Consider the following 16,796-nt stretch of genomic DNA (forward strand, 5'->3'; position numbering starts at 1 on the left):
ATCCCTATTATATTTTATACCAATAATTGAAAAAATGAAGAGATGACACCTTTTGTTTTTAGATTACTGCAAATGAAATGTATAGATGGTTTGTAAAGTCTCAGTTTCAGCTTTGTGACGGAGCAATGACGAAACAAGCACTATAAATTTTATGACTGGCTGATAATTATTAGAACCTCTTAGTGAAAAGTAAATGTTGACCTTGAGAAGATTAGTTATTGAAACATAAAGTCATTCATGTTTAATTGATCTATCTTTCTTCCAAAGCTCTAAAATTGGAAATGGGCCCTTTATTCATTCATGAAATAGTTTTCTTTCACAACGTTTTAATTTAACTCTAAAATTGGAAAATGTACCCTTTATTCATTCATGAAATAGTTTTCTTTCACAAAGTTTTAATTTAACAGGTCTGTGGGTACGTCCTACATCCTCTACAGGCCAATCTCAGGGCTGGGACAATGACCCGTCTTAACGGTGAGGGTCTAACTGATATAGAAGTATCAAATCCATTAAATTAGCTAATAATGATACAAAAAGGTTTTAAAAAAATCTCTACCGTTACAACCCATGAAGGGTCAGGGGTTCAGTACTTTGTAAGGAAGTAATAAACTGAAGAACAAAAAGGTTTACCTTCACATAATGAGTTACGTCTTTTGACTCAAAGCAAATGTCTATGATTAAGTCAAGTTTCAGTAAAAGATGAAGTTGATGATTATTATTTACTTTAAGTTCTTTGGGCATATCTCTAATTTGATACGAACTTGAATTGTTGATTGTCAGTAACGGGTTGAGAGCCGGTTTTAACAAGAACTATTGTACCCAGATATAAGATGGAGTTTGTTCTGAAAGTATTTTCCTTAGTGTGTCTTTTAATTTCTATTTTATGTTATTATTTGTATAGCAAAGAAGTTGCACTTATTGACTATTGTGGACCCAATACTAAGCCTTTTACATTTAATGAAGAATTATGCGACCATATACTTCAAGGAAATATTTCGGTTAACAGCACCTTTTTTCAGAATTTTATTAATTTATTTTCATCCAAACCCTATTTTCGGGGAAAATTCAATAATAGGAGTGTGGTAATAAAAACAACTGTTTCTGCTGAAGATGTAAAGAAAATCGAAAGTGACTTTATTAGAATATTTAACAATGTATCCAAAGACTCCAGTAGTTTATTGTTTGCTCAAATGCAAGTTCTTTCATTAATTAATGTACCCCTTGGTACATCTCACTTACCCAAGTTGAGACTATGCCCTGTAAATAGTAGTACTGAAGGGTTTTTAAATAAAATACCTGGGTCTTCAAGTTATGAAGTTCATGATTATTTTAGATTATGGACCATTTTATGCTCCAATCCAGAACCATTGATTCTCAAGGTATTAATTGATTAGTCTTTCTCTTTTGATTTTAGTGTCTTATTTCTATTTTAATCCTATTGGTTTTTAATTTTCTTAGATGTTGGATCCAAGCCTATGGCCAGTTCCGAAGTATTATGGAGGCTGTGGTCAATTAATTGTTGTTGAAGACTGTGGCCTAACATTAACTCATTATCATGATTCAGAATGGAACATAAGGGCAAATATATCTTATCAGCTTCTGAAAAATGCATTTAAATTCACATTTCAAGATCCAGATTTTGCATTCTATTTGACAGATGTTAGCCCTGATAATATTGTTGTTACTCGAGAAGGAATTGTGAAGTATATTGATCTTGAACATATTATTCTAATAGACAGGAATAGTATAGGTAATTTTTTCTAGTCCGTTGGTTCATTTTATTTAATAAATTATGTTGATTGATTTTTTGAATTATAGGTCAGTCGATTGTATCTGAAAATTTCAAGTTTTAGCTTTTTCAACAAATTTTGATGACCAAGGATGATACAATCCTACCCAGCTTTTAATTATAATAATATTTAATATTTGTTAAATTTATAAATCATGTTCGGCATATGTTCTAAAAACATTTAATTATTAAAATAAAAAAAGGGTATTAAAACATTAATACAATTTTAGCTTCATTTTATTAATTGTTTGAAATAAAAAATTTCATGAAGTGGCTGGAGCATGGATGAGAAGGGTGGCCGCATAGTTATTAATTTGATATCTGAACCCTGAAAAGATATATTTTTATGGCTGTCTTGTATAATATATTTATTCTGAATTGGATAGTGATTTTTAATGAAAATATTTATCAACTTAATTCATTCTTTTCAAAATTATTTTGATATTTATTTACCAAAGAATTTAGATTTATGCGCTAGATTATGGAATTAGGAAAATTAAATATTTTTGTATTAAATTTAGTATATATTTTTTTCATTCATCTCATTTCTTTATAAGCTCATACATTAGGTCTAGAAGTCTTTGATAATTCTTTTATCCTGTGATCCTTGCCACTCTCGATAAAATGGTACTTCATGTGTTGTTGGAATTCTGTTACTTGAAAATTTTATACTTTTTTTTTTGTAACTATGTTAAGTATCCAAATCCCTTAAATGATGTGCTCTGCTATTTCTACATTCTGTTATAGTAATTACCTAAACATTAGATAAATTTCCTTACTGCAATCAAATCCTGATTATCTGTGGTGATTTAAGAAAAAAAAAATTAAGGCTAACCACACACTGGCAACTTCTTAGTCTCGGTGATTAAAATATCTGGTCAGTTGAAAGTTGCTCGCTGTTTTTCCAAGCATCCATTGGCAATTGCATAGTTGCTTAGTTTTAGTTTCAAAATGGATTTTATCATGCAAACTCCTGACACAATTCACACTACAACTTTTATTTAAGATTTTATTCTGTATATTCTTTTATTTTTGTATCATACAATGTAGGGTGTAATTTAACTGCTTCTATGAATACTGTGATATCTAGTGATATTTTAATACGTGCATGACAAAATTGCTACTGGAAAATCAAGAACGACTTTTCAATTGCCAGTATAGGGAGAAAGGTATGAATATGTGTGTTCTATTTTGCTGGCAAAAATTGAGTCTAAAATAGAACATGTTAGAATTTTTTCAGTTACCGCAACTAAATAATCACATGTGTGAGGATTCTCATAAGAAATAAGTGTTATATGCTTGACTAAAGTTGCCAGTGTTTGGCCAGGCTGAGGACAAATTGACTTTGTTTCCAAACGTGTTGGACATTTCTTTGCCAATGAAAAAAAAGAAAGCCAATTTCAACAGGCGAAGAACAAGAAAAATATTCCTATTTCATATCCCAGAATTGCTTCTATGTCAATTTTTTAACCTGGTTTGTGAACCTCTCCGGTTCCCAGTGAAACTCTCAAAGGAGAGTTTGATGGTTACTCAGGAAGGCTTACCAGGTTTAAGCTGCACCACAGTATTTGTGAGATACCACTAAACTCCAAGACATTGATTTTAAGGTTGAGTTTGAGTAATTTGAAAAAATGCTCATTTATCTGAACAGATTTACAATATGGAGTGATTTCAGGACTTAATTGGAAATATTTATGAGCTCTTTCAATCACTTTTGGATGACTAGACGTATGTCTAGCATAGAAAAGTAACTATTTTGGTTGTAGTATTGGATTGGTATAAAACGCATGTTATTCTTAGATTCAAGAGTATCTGAAATTGGAAAAAAAAAACATTTAAGGCTCATCATTAATTATACTACATGTTACCCTGCAGAAGTTATAAAATCAGCTTATGGACAGATCATTAACAATTTTTTATAGCCAAAAGTGACTGCTCTTATTCAGCCCATGAATCAGGGTGTAATAGTGGTAACAAAGAGGATTTACAGATCTGACGTAAAGATTTTATAATCTTTGATAGCATTTTTGAAATTATAGCTCTCAAATTGGCAATTAATACTTTCAAATCATTTTTACCTTCAATGCCAGGATCATTATCAAAAAATGACGAAAAGATCATGTTTTGATAAGATTAACTGTGACACTGATGAGCCTTGTATTGAGGACCTTACTCAATGAATCAGGATAAGTGTACGAATCCAGTGCAATGAGTAAGTTATGAAATGATAATGTTATGTGAGATATGTGAATGTCATGATGCATTAATGGCTGATTAACTTGGTTTTGTTCATAATTCAATCTGCGATGTTACAAAACAATTTAAATTTTTTTTTATTCTATATATACTGTCACCTGCCATGAATTTCGAATTCGTAGTTATGTTAACTTAACAGTAAATGTCTTGTAAACTAAGATCAAATTATATCTTAAAGAATTATATTTATCTTTAAGATTTATTGAGAAAAACATTATTCTAGGGCTTAGAGAAATAAAAGGAGAGAGATGAATAATTATTCCCAATTAGATAGTAAAAATAGATCAAAGCAAAAAATAGAATGCAAAGTTCTTTTTGGTCTCCTGAAAAGCAACTGCTAATATAACTATATTCTCATACTAACATGTTGGTAATGATATATTAAACTATTCATATTTTTTTCTTATTCTTAAATAATTTGTAGATTTAATTAAGCACTTGTTGTATTATCCACGAATTTCAGTTATTCCCGGTAATCATGTTATTAAATTTCATAGATAATCAGGAGTTGCCTTTAAGTTTAATTACTGATTAGTTTTCCTAATTAAAAGTATTACTGATCATTGTTAAAAAGTAGTTTAACTGTCTTTATTTTTATGTTAAAAACTGTGAAGCCAGCATGACAATGCTGGATAGTTTCAGTTGGTTTTAATCAAATGATCACATCAAATACTATTTTGTTTGTGCTGTCAGACTAATCACTGTGGATGAAGTACCTGTTTGTGATTTACTTATCTCTTAACAAGTGTAGGAATTGGAAGTCAATTACTGTGCCCTAACCAAATCTATATTGGTTTCAAGATTAATATAGTTAAATATTGATAATATCCAATCACTAATATTACCAAAGCCTGAAACAAATATTTCCTTTGTGATTTTAGTCATCTAAAACTTTTAAATGGGAGGTAAGATGCTGTTAGAAGTTCACTTGTTGTTCTCTATGTAATTTTTCTTTCATTATATATATTCTTTGAAAATAATTTTTAGTAAATTTTTGATGAAGTCAGCTATTAGGTTTCTTTAAGACAAGTACCCACTCCAAGTAGCCTAATCCTATGGTATTTTTATCTGTAAAGCTTTGGAGAAGTTCTGTACATTAGCTCATTTATATTTTTGGGGGTGCGGTATTTCATCAACTTTGTACTTCAATTTTTACTCTAATAAAGAATATTAAAACTAATATTTTTTAAATGAAAACCATGCACTTTTTTTTGCAACATCAACTTGTATTAAATAGAATATTAAGCAACAGAGAATTTAATGATTTTGAATTGATATAGTTTAAATTTAAGTCATACCATCTAATGGTAGTTGGTCCCATAAGTGTGTGTGACCAAGTACAAGAGATCAGACGATTTGATTTTCAATGATTGTTGTCATGTCTATAGTAAAATACTTCTCAATAGACATGCAATGGGTTTATGTTGATAGATAGTATAATTTATTATTAATGAATTTTAAAAACTTATTTTGTATTAATATTAATAAAATGATAAATATTAATGCATTGGCATAGATAAATAGATATTCAACTAATATTAATTTATTTAGGAAGCAGCCGATATTATATTGTATGAATTATTGCACATAACTCAGTTGCACTTTGAAATATAACAGCATGGCTGTTAGAAATCAAGACGTTATGAATTGGGAAATTTTATTCTAAATCTTGATTATTAGAGAAACTGTGGTGATCTAAGGTAATTATTTTAAGAATTCAGAGTGTGGCATATTTTTAGTGTTACTTATTAATTTTAAAGCTTTTAATTGTAATTGTGGAATATATTTTGTTTTGTGTCAAACTTTTCTGTCAATTAAAATAAATGTTTTGAATGCAACATTGAAGCAACACTGACTTTGTTGCCATTATATGGAACAGCTTTTGAAGTATTATTCATTACTATTCTTATAGTAGATCTAAGATGATCAGCTTTGGGACTACAATCATCACCTGTATTTTTAATCTAGGAATAATGTCTTATTGACATAGATATTTTCTTTAAATTGTACTAAAAGTTTGTAAAACAAGGGGAACATGAAATCCACTGTTTTGAGAATATAAGTGTCATTACCTATTTTTTTTTCTTTTCAAGAACATAATTTTTGAAATTTCACTAATTGGCTTCTATAACATCATTTTTATGTTGTGTGCAACATGAACTAGTCATTATGATATCACTGATGCAGATATCTTGCTTCTGGAGTCACTCTCAATCTTTCTATTGAGTTTAAACTATGATGATGTAGTTATTGTTTAATGTTCTTCCATATTTCAAAAACTTCAGGGCCTTCTGGATGAATTGTCTCCAGTAGCACTCGGACCAACAAAGACTCGCCATAGGCCATCATGACTGATACTGCTCTTATACACAAGTTGACTGTTGGTTGAAGCCTAGAGCTTAAATGGGAGATGTTAGGTGTTTTCTATCAATGATCATGTTGGATTTCAAATTTTATATGAGGCACAACAGCTGCGTAATCCAAGAAAACAGGAAGATCTGGCTTGCTCTTGAATTAGCTCCTTTGTAAGTAGTAATTATGGCAGAAATGCCAAATCTCTAAAATTAATATAATATAAATATTTAGTGATTTGTACTTTCCTTAGGTTTTTTAAATAACATTATAAACTCTTTTATTTTATTTTTTTTTAATTATATGAAACAAACCAATGTTTCAGAGTACTCCTCCCTCTTCAGGATTCTCTCAAATTTTAAAACAAAGGAATAATGAAAATTAAAACTAATTATACACATATTATTTAAATATTAATTAACAAATCATATAAATTATCTTGTATTACAAATTTTTTAAATATATATAATTTTTTATCAACATCACTAAATATTTATATTATATTAGGCAAACCTTTCGGGTGTAGGTGTGTGGTTTATAATAAGTCTAAAATCAATATTTCAAAGGAACCTCTGATTTTATCAAGTTGCTTAGCCTTAATCTCAAATACTGGAGTGATATATTGAATGAATAACTGCTTTACATTTGGGTGTAACGATTTCAATTTAGATTTCTCTAATCTTTCCATTGACACAAATATGACATGAAGTTGTACATCTGGATCTTTAAATCCATTGTTTAATCAATGGTTTCCATTTATAGAGGTAATTTAGTTGTTAGTGTTAGAAAAGCTGCCTGCTTTTGCTATTAATTTAGATTTTAAAATTGTTTGTGATCTCCAAATTCAGCTCCTCGATAGCTTGCTGTAGCTTTTAAGTGTTATTGATTGCCTACCAATTCTCTTTGTTAATTTGTAGACTTTTTTTTAGTTAAATATTTAGAATTTGTTATTTACAAAATAAAATTGCTGTTTATAAAAGTAAAAACAAAATAAAGAAAATTTATAGTGAACAGAATAAAAAGTAATTAAATAGAATGAATAAAATAACCAGAGAATAAGAGGATTAAAAATGAAGCTTTAATTTTATTTTTGAGACTGCAGTGGCTGTATTGTGGTGCACTCAAAAACAGCCTGCAGATTTAATATGGCATGAGGATTGACTTTTATTTCCTGGCAGACCCATAGAAAGAACTCCTTCCCATTTTGGCAAAAATAGGTTGGTACCCTAATGATGTAAATGTTGTAAATAGACTTTCGCACAAATATAATTTGTTTTCTCAGTATTCCCCTTTGGTAATATTATGATTTTTATTTAGTCGAAAATACTAATTTTTTAAATAAAACATTTTTGTGTAAATCTTTTTCCTTTTGTATAATTTCCTGCCTGTAGAATATGTCTGGAATAATGCACGCCTTCAACTTTTTATGTGGCTAAGTGTATGTACATTGTTTCCCTAAATCAAAAGCCCTAGAAAATTTTATTTTAGCTTGGCTTCATCATTTCCTGGATGTGTGAATTAAATTTGATTGAATTAGTTCTGTTAAATCTCTTGATATCTTATCTGCAACCATTGACACTGTTGATATTATTGAGCACTATAAGATTTGAAATAGATTGGTTCCATTATTTTTTAGGGCCTAAGGATTGGTCGGTTAATCACACAAGTAAGCATTATGATTGTCCTAATTGCTTAACATTTGAAGCAGATAAAATATGCTCTCACCAAGTCAGTGATCATAATATCTATGCTTTGTGCAAGGTAATAAATGACTTATACCTATCTATTTATTAACTCATTACTTCTAATTAAAATTAAAAAGTCTGTTTTATTCTTTATTTAAGGAAATTCTATCTGATAGTGAGCTGCTGCCTGGAGGTTTTCTTCATTCTGTACCTGAACCAAAATTATATCTTATTAGTCATTTTATAGAAGAATGCATTCGGCCTAGAGAATCCTCTAGATTTGAAACTGCTGAAAGAATTATGTATTTATTGGAAAAGTATATTTAGCATTTTATTCTTTATTCAAAAGTAATTTTGTTTGTTTTAACGCGTTTCCAAATAACATGATGGGTGAACTATTAATTTTTTCCCCAAATAAATAAGGTGAAAAGAGTATGATATTCCAGAAAATGACCAACATTAAAAAAGAGAACCATGAGATTTTTTTTTTCTGTTGGTATTTCAAAATATGGAGATCATTAGCTGCATGTTGTGGTAACCGTACAGATAGACTGGAGCTCAGATAGCCTGGGAAAAGGGAACCCCTGGTTTCTATGGCACAGTGACAGGCCACACTAAGCTCCAGAACCAGTCCCTTTGTCTTTCTCACCAGTTCATTTGTGTTCAAGGACATTGTCAATTTGGTCTAAAACCATGGTTTATGGCTGACATTCATTGTAAGCAGACTGTCTAAGACCTATATTTCTTTCCTTGAATCAGACCCTCCATGGTCCAAACATCTGGGTGGCTATTTAACATCCTAGAAAACCACAATGTGATTCTTCAGTAACCAACATGGGGTGGAGTCATCACTCCTATGCCTGAACTATTAGGTGTATAAAACAAAATTCTAAAATTATAACTGGAACATATTTGTAAAATTAAAATTGAATTGTTTGTTCTTAATATAAAGTGTTAATCTATGTACTGTTATACTTTTTCATTTTGCAATAAAAAATATATGTTAAGGAACAAGCTAGATTTATTACCTTTGTTTTAATATCTCATACCTGAACTCAATACATAATAATAAGTTGCCTAATCGTATTTAAAAGGTAAGATTGATGTCAAAAAAAAAAAAATAAAAAGGCAAGGTGAGGGATTTAAAGCATTAATCAGACTTATGCAAAAATGAGTCCAAATAACGAAGTCTCGCAAAATGGTGTATGTGTGTTTGAATGGTCTAGTTCCTAAAGGATAAGTATGTAACAGAAATTATATATATAAAGTGGGTATATAACTGGGATGTGACAACAGCTTTTTTGATAAAATCAACTAACCAGAAGTACAATGTTATTGATTTGATTTGTTTATGTATATTCTATTTTCTCAAAAATTGATCTAACTATTTTTATTAAACTCGATATATAAATGTACAATTAAATGGTTTTCAATATCAGCTAGATCATATCCTCATTGAAATAGTCTTACTTGACTTAAATGGTGAATTTTCTAAATGGCTTCCTCTAAAGTATCTTTAATTTTGTTTTTTTGAGGTAATTAACTCTCATATTTTTACTAACAGTGAAAAATGGATGAATATTAACTGTAAAAGGATTTGATAATTAACTCAAGGAAATAACAGAAAAATGTTTTTTCCATGTTGAAAATTCATTTCCGGAAATTTTAGTTGTAATGTAGAACTACTTAAATCTGGAGGAAGTGAGTTGGTGAAAATACTCCAGAACATTGTCATTCAGATTTGGACAGATGAAGTAATGCCAGAAGCTTGGAATAAGTCAATAATCTGTCCAATCCATAAAAAGGGTAATCGGATGGTCTGTGACAACTATAGTGGTATCTCCTTACTATCTTGTGCAAAAAAATTGCTGTCCAACAGCCTTTTTCAGTGCCTACTCCCCTTTGCAGTAAAGAGCTTTGGTCCGTACCAGTGTGGTTTTTGGAAAGGACGATCCACAACTGACCTAATATTCTGTTTATGCATGTGCATCATGCTTGAGAAGGGATGAGAATATGGGATTAAAACACACCACCTATTTGTTGACTTCAAAGTAGCATATGACAGCATTCATAGGGAACAGTTGTACTAGGCAATGAGAGAATTCAACATCCTTGAGAAGTTAATTAGAATAGTAAAACTAACCATGAGAGAGGTGAGATGCATTGGAGATGCAAGATTGATGAATTTGTCTCAGGAAGAGGACTAAGGCAGGGGGATGCATTGGCCTGCCTCCTCTTTGATTTAGCTCTTTAAAGGGCCATTAGAGAATCTGGAATTAAGTGAGCGGAATAATATTCAGCAGAACAATATAGCTTCTTGCTTTTGCTGATGACATTGACATTGCTAGACGCTCTTTCCAAGCTGTCTCTGATAGATTTATGAAATTAGCTGCAAGAAAAATGGGGTTTGAAGTGAATGCAGAAAAGACCAAGTGCATGGCCACTGAAGAAATCAGGATTGGAGAATAAACTTTTGGAAAAGTCCCCGAGTTTGTGCATCTTGGATCACTCATAACCCTAGACAATGTTGTGGACTCCGAAATTAAACAAAGATTTCTATGTTCCAACTGCTGTATAGCCTCAGTCCGTATTTTAGGAGCCGTGGCTTGTCTAAGGACACCAAGATTTATTTGTATAAAAAAATTATTCGGCCAATTCTTCTTGGAAACATGGAGTATCTCCAAGGCTGGTAAGCACAACTTAATGGTTATGGAGAGGAAGATTCTCCATAAAATATTTGGAGCTGTCAAGGTTGACCAGATATGGAGACGTTGAACAAACCAGGAGCTCAAAGATTTATATAAGGAACCAGATGTTGTCCAGTTTGTAAGGCTCTGTAGATTGAGATGGGCCGGGCATGTTGCTCGGATGGCTGTGAATGATCTGCCTTGGAAAATAGTGACGGAGGTACTTTATGGAACAAGAGGCAGAGGCCCTTCACTTTTGATGGAGTGACGGTGTGAGTGGTGATGGACCATGATGGAAATGAGGAACTGAATGGCAGCCGCATAAGATCGTAATGATTGGTGGAGGCTGGTGCAGGAGACCAGCACTCGACATTGAGTTCTAGTGCCAAATTAATAATAATTTTAGTTGTAATGTAGATCTATTATACTGATTAATATTATATTAGATTGATCTGTTATATTGATTCTTTAACAATTTATCATTCAATAAATGCCAGAATGTTAACTTTAGTGAACTGTTATATTTTTCTGTCATACTTCTGCAAAAGAAAAATTGTTAGAATTTTATAACAAGAAACAATATTAAAAGCATTTTTGTTAAAATTAGAGGGAGTCAAATTGTCAACTGATAGGCTCATTAGGAAAATTAGTATGGGAAAGTATTGCCACAGTGCAATGATATAGAAATATCTGTTCTGAAATGAGCGAGGATTGATTTCAAATTTAAGTAGAGTGGTAAGTGAAAGTTGTGTTATGGATGCATCTCACTAAATATTTCCTTGTGTTAAGGTTATACTACAATAACGAGAGATAGGAATTATTAAAACATTTTTGTCTAATAATGCTAGTGCGCATAATGCCCAGCTTAGTCGTAGTGTTTGTTATTTATATAAATACTTTTTAATTTATTATTATTTTGGAGAATCAGTATTTGTGTATATGGCATTTACTGTACTGGCTAACTCTATATTTATGGAAGTTGGCCCCAGAACAAATAAAAATTTTAAATATAAATAATTAGTTGCAATCCTACAATTTAAGTTCAAAGGGTTTTATTAATTAAAACTTTAATATCTACACAATAAAAAAGTCTTTCAAGTACATGAGTCTGTAGTCTCTTCTCACAATTTATATAGGGTTATAATAATACAATATGTATTAAATTTCTTTTCTTTTCACAACTTTCCAATAAATTTCCTAAAAAACAGAACCTTTAATTGTACATTTTGAAAAGCTAGTGGAAATGTACTTAGCACCACTGAATTAATCCATAGATTTATTGCTTATAACAAATTTATAACTTAAAACGGGAAGAGGAGACTTAAAGATAGTTAAATCGAGCAATAGGTTAAATTGAGTAGGTTGGTTGATGTACGGCATGTCACAATCTCACAGGAGATCATAAAAACAAAAAAGCAATCCTTTTCCTCCGAACCCGCCTTGCTAAGACCCCAAGGAGCGATGGTCCTATATCACTTTTGAAATATTAGCTTAAAACGGGAAGAGGAGACTTTAAGATAGTTAAATCGAGCAATATTTAAAAAATGCCTGAAATTGAATAACAGCATGAAAAAAAAAATTCAGGACTTTATTTTTTATTGACTTTATTGCATTCATTGAACTACTGTAGATATAGCCATCTACAGTAGTTCAATGAATGAAGAGACAGCTCTACAGCAGGTGGAGAAGTTTGTACAGAAATAACCAAGAAACTGAAAGGGCTGAATATTACAGTTAATTCCAAGAAGACCAACTGTATTATTTTCTCCTTTCAGAAGAACAAGGGTCTCTTCCTAAAGTCTATCAGGAGACAGGGTATGAGAATAGACCAACAGGCAGCATAGTATAACTGGGTGTCACCCTTGACAGACACCTGACGCTAGCTCGGCACTGTAATTAGAAGATTAAGCAGGTCAGGACCAAGTCTTACAGTCTTAATCACCTGCTAACTTCTCATATTCTTTCTCTCCACCTCAAATTACTGATCTACAAAAGTGTTCTGAGGCGAGCCCTGCTCTACGGAGTACCTATGCTGACCAACATTGGACCTTCAACAGCCAAGAGGTTCCAACACTTTCAGAGCGGTATACTAAGACGTATAGTAAGATATACTTCACTTCAAAGTGCAAAGACGGACCACATACATATGACGTTCGAACTTCCGACTGACAGAATTTATATCGAGGAGACACCAAATTTTTTGACAGCCGTCAGTACTGTACGAACCCATTATTTAGGACACACCAACAGGACGGTCACAAAGATGGCAGACACATACAGACTTAGACTCAACTGAGTAGAAGTAACTAAATCATTTGAAGCAACAAACCTGGTGAGCCCCATCACCAACAGACTGACACAAAATACAGCTTACACCAAATGATCAAAGTTCCTCACCTCCCTCTTAAAATGCATTACTAGCATGCAGAAAAAGTCTACCCTCAATCCGTTTTCATCATGAGAATCCCACTCACCTATGGGGCTTAGAAGAAAAAAAAAGTCAGGACTTTATTTTATACCCTTTATCTACTTCTTTATTCCTTATATCTTCTGAACAACATTTCGGGCCCTTATGCCCATTATCAAGTTCTACAAATAAAAATATTTAGAATCAACCGTTTTCCAATAGACATACAGTTACAATAAACAAAGTTTACATTGCATTTTAATTAAAATTTTTTACATAACATACAAATAATTCATCGATATAGTATTCTGCAGAAAGTCCATTCAGTGCACTGAAATTTGGATAAGAAAGAAAAAAAGTACAATCTAAAAGGCAAATAATTTTTGAAAACAATAAATGAAAACAAAAATAAGCTTTTTAATAAAAAATAGGACTTTGGAGTATATAAAAATGATTTTCAATTTAAAATGACTGATGCCCACATATTAATGATAAGATAAGGAAAAAAATAAGAACAATAACTAGTTTAATCTCAGAAATATTTTAGATGTGTAAATGGTTTTAAGTTAGTGAAGTGAATGCTTTTATAGTTAAAAATTGAATTATTTGTGTGTTAATGTCTAGAAATCTTTTTATTAAACTGCAATGTAAACTTAGTAGATGGTAACTGTATGTTAATTGTAAAACTATTGATTGTAAATATTTTTATTTGTAGAACTTGATAATGGGCAGAAGTGCCTGAAACGATCAGTTGATAATAAGTACAATAAAGTGTATAAAATAAAGTCCTGAAAAGAAATCTAAAAAAGCTTTAATAAATATTTTATTATTATTATTCAATATAAATCGTGAGAAGAGACTATACTGACAAATGTACTTGAAAGACTTTTTTATTGTTCCGTTATTAACATTTATTTATCCTTCATGTAAGGCATGTAAAGCAATTGTCATAGCTGTGGTAGAGAAGAAAGTTTTTTATTTCATTTATGATTATTTATGTTACAATGCTATCTTGCTTTGACTGATGCAATTAACCAAAATGCTAGCTCCAATACCACCTGACTAATGAGATATACCTGTGGCATGGTCCCTGGCCTCACATGAAGCCAAGTAAATAATCCAGTTTGGAACACCAAATCGGATTAGAGAAACCATATATGTATTTCATTTTTGAAGGGAGGGGAGTACATATATACAACTCATGTAATTGCCACAACAGTTTGCTGGGCTTGAACTAAGCTAGCAAGATGGTGGCAAATTTTAAAGTTTTCAAGAAGGTCTCCCCAAACGGAAAAGTGACAGTGTACCTTGGCAAGAGGGACATCGTGGATCATGTGACAGCTATTGAACCAATTGGTGAGGTCTCTACTATAATATAGCTCTGGTTGCCTGCCGTATTATGTTATATATACATCTTAATCAGAATGGACATTGGCATTTATTTATCTTGACAATATCTGAAATTTTAATTTTTGAATTTCAAGTTCTTTGTGGAATCTTTGTGGATTCTGTAGTAGAAGAGACCACTCTTCCTTGTATAAAATATCTAAAAATATGTGAAAAGTATATGTGTAAAAAGCTGAAGAGTTAGTTTGCTTGGATGTGTTAACTTCATGAATTATCTTGTTGGTTTGAAAAATCATTTTTGTGTTAGATAAACCATTTATTGAGGAAGATTTTAGGCTTTATAACATGACACTACCCTCATACAAATAGAGCAGTAACCATAAATCAACAAATCAGGAAAACTATGAAATTAAGAATACCATACCTTTAAGGTATAGGAAATTTAGTAGAATGTCTGAATGTTAAGAAACTCTTCTGAATTACCTCTTTCTAAGATATTTTTTGCACTGCAAATATGAAGTTTTGATAAAATTTTAAGCCAACTGTGTTTAACTTGAAAGAGGCCTTAAGCTAGTAAAGACGTCTTATGAATTTGATCTGCCCTGCACAACTACCTGCAGAGTTTTTTCTCGTTTATATCCTAATTTTCATGCATTTTTTAAAAAAATTTTCCTAGAAAATAGTTAATGAATAAAATCTTCTAAATGTTGGATAGTTAGCGAAAAGTTTCCGTTGATAGTTCATGGGGGTTATGGTTTAAAGTAAAATTGAATGATTTTTCTTACATACAGTGCTTGTAAAAAAGATAATAGAAAAACGCTGGATTATATTACAATGTGATTTACAATTAATTTATAAATTAATCATTTTATTATATCATTAAATAAAAAATATTAAAATATATTATGTGACCACTCACCACTATCTTATCTATTGGGCCAAACTGGACATGACGTTTTCGAAATATAGATATGCCAAGAAAAATACGTTTAAGCGTTTTTAGCCAATAATATCTTATAATGTCCATAGAGAAGAAGACAAATTGCTGAATAGTTGGGAGGGGACTTTTGTCAAATAAGATACCTTGTTGCGAGAAGTAGAAGGGAATTCTAGGAATTCTATTATCTATTCCATCTATTCCACTAATATCTATATTAAAAATCTATTCCACAAATTATTAACTTTCAAATATAGGTAATTACCTATCCATTAAAAATTTTCAGAAAAAATATAATCATGATAAAATGAAATAAAGTGGAGCATATAAGATAAAAACATCGAGGAAGGTATACTTACCTTTGTACTTGGCAGACGGTTTTTCTTGTATTTTTTACGACATTAGAAAGCACAAGTTGAAAAATCCGTTGTTTAACAGTGAAATTTCATCATTTAAAATTTAGTTACTACACGTAATTAATTTTTTTTGTTTCCTTTGACGATAATAGCATCAGATACACAATATTTTAAAGTAGAACCTAATGATTGGCGAAATGTTTTGTCTGTTAAGAAATAGATTCAAACGTGACGAGGATTAGATGTATACTATTGGTTCATATTCATTATAAATTTGAAAAAAACTACAGCTACAACCAGTCACTATTAAATTAACATCGGCATCTAGCTTAGAAGGTGTTTATTTTCGGTGTTTTATCCTTCTTGTTTATGTATTTGTTCAATTGCGTCGTGTTTTGAATCCGCAAATTATTCATTGCTAAAATTTAGGATCTCCCTCTATCAAACTAATGTCCTGTTGGGAGAAAGATTTTTTACATTGATATTTTATGTTATCCTTATAGTGGTTAAATATCTGAAAAATACAGTAGTATTTTAAACACTGTAGAACAATTTTAATTGACTTGATTATTGAACCCAAAAATTTGTTTTATGAGTAAATAAAGGGGACTATCTAGGGATTGGTAAAAGTAGTATAAGTCATAATTTAGAAGGATCCGTAGCTTGTAACACCCTCATTTTACCATATTCTGACTGATATTACTTTTCATGTTATTTATAGATGTATGCCAAATTAGAATTCGATGGTAACATTTATTAAAACAATGAACTGTCTTTTGAGTAGTTTTAATAGACGTTAGTAGTTTATTTCTTTGCCCAGCTTTGGCACAAACTAGAGATTTACGAACTACGGTCCGCGAATGCACTTAAGCCCATTGTTCATTTTAATTCCATTGTAGAATTTACAAAGTGGTTAAATTCTACCAAATGATAATTAGATGTTTCTGTTTAACCTCCAATTAAGGAAAACAATAATTGAT

At 31.0% G+C, this 16,796-nt stretch overlaps 2 protein-coding genes and 1 long non-coding RNA gene across 4 annotated transcripts in view; 2 read left to right on the forward strand and 1 right to left on the reverse strand.

Moving 5' to 3' along the window:
- The first annotated feature begins 151 nt into the window (after window positions 1-151).
- Window positions 152-8,512, forward strand: LOC106682682 (divergent protein kinase domain 2A). Its single transcript, XM_014423684.3, has 4 exons — window positions 152-1,379; window positions 1,459-1,750; window positions 8,034-8,158; window positions 8,242-8,512. The coding sequence occupies exons 1-4, from the start codon at window positions 831-833 to the stop codon at window positions 8,407-8,409; spliced, it is 1,134 nt and encodes a 377-aa protein (XP_014279170.1). The 5' UTR covers window positions 152-830; the 3' UTR covers window positions 8,410-8,512.
- LOC106682697 (uncharacterized) overlaps window positions 8,220-16,796 on the reverse strand; it is a 12,986-nt gene continuing 4,409 nt past the window's right edge. For both annotated transcript variants that reach the window (XR_001343471.3, XR_010844502.1), the window contains exon 3: window positions 8,220-8,293. This is a non-coding gene — a long non-coding RNA (uncharacterized lncRNA). The remainder of the gene's footprint in view (window positions 8,294-16,796) is intronic.
- Window positions 14,383-16,796, forward strand: part of Arr1 (arrestin 1) — a 10,628-nt gene continuing 8,214 nt past the window's right edge. The window contains exon 1 of the mRNA XM_014423704.3: window positions 14,383-14,532. Coding sequence (XP_014279190.1) covers window positions 14,424-14,532 — 109 coding nt within the window. The 5' untranslated portion in view covers window positions 14,383-14,423. The remainder of the gene's footprint in view (window positions 14,533-16,796) is intronic.

The sequence above is a fragment of the Halyomorpha halys genome, unplaced genomic scaffold (assembly GCF_000696795.3).
Source record: "Halyomorpha halys isolate HHAL.00 unplaced genomic scaffold, Hhal_1.1 Scaffold434.1, whole genome shotgun sequence".
In the NCBI taxonomy this organism is placed as follows: domain Eukaryota; kingdom Metazoa; phylum Arthropoda; class Insecta; order Hemiptera; family Pentatomidae; genus Halyomorpha; species Halyomorpha halys.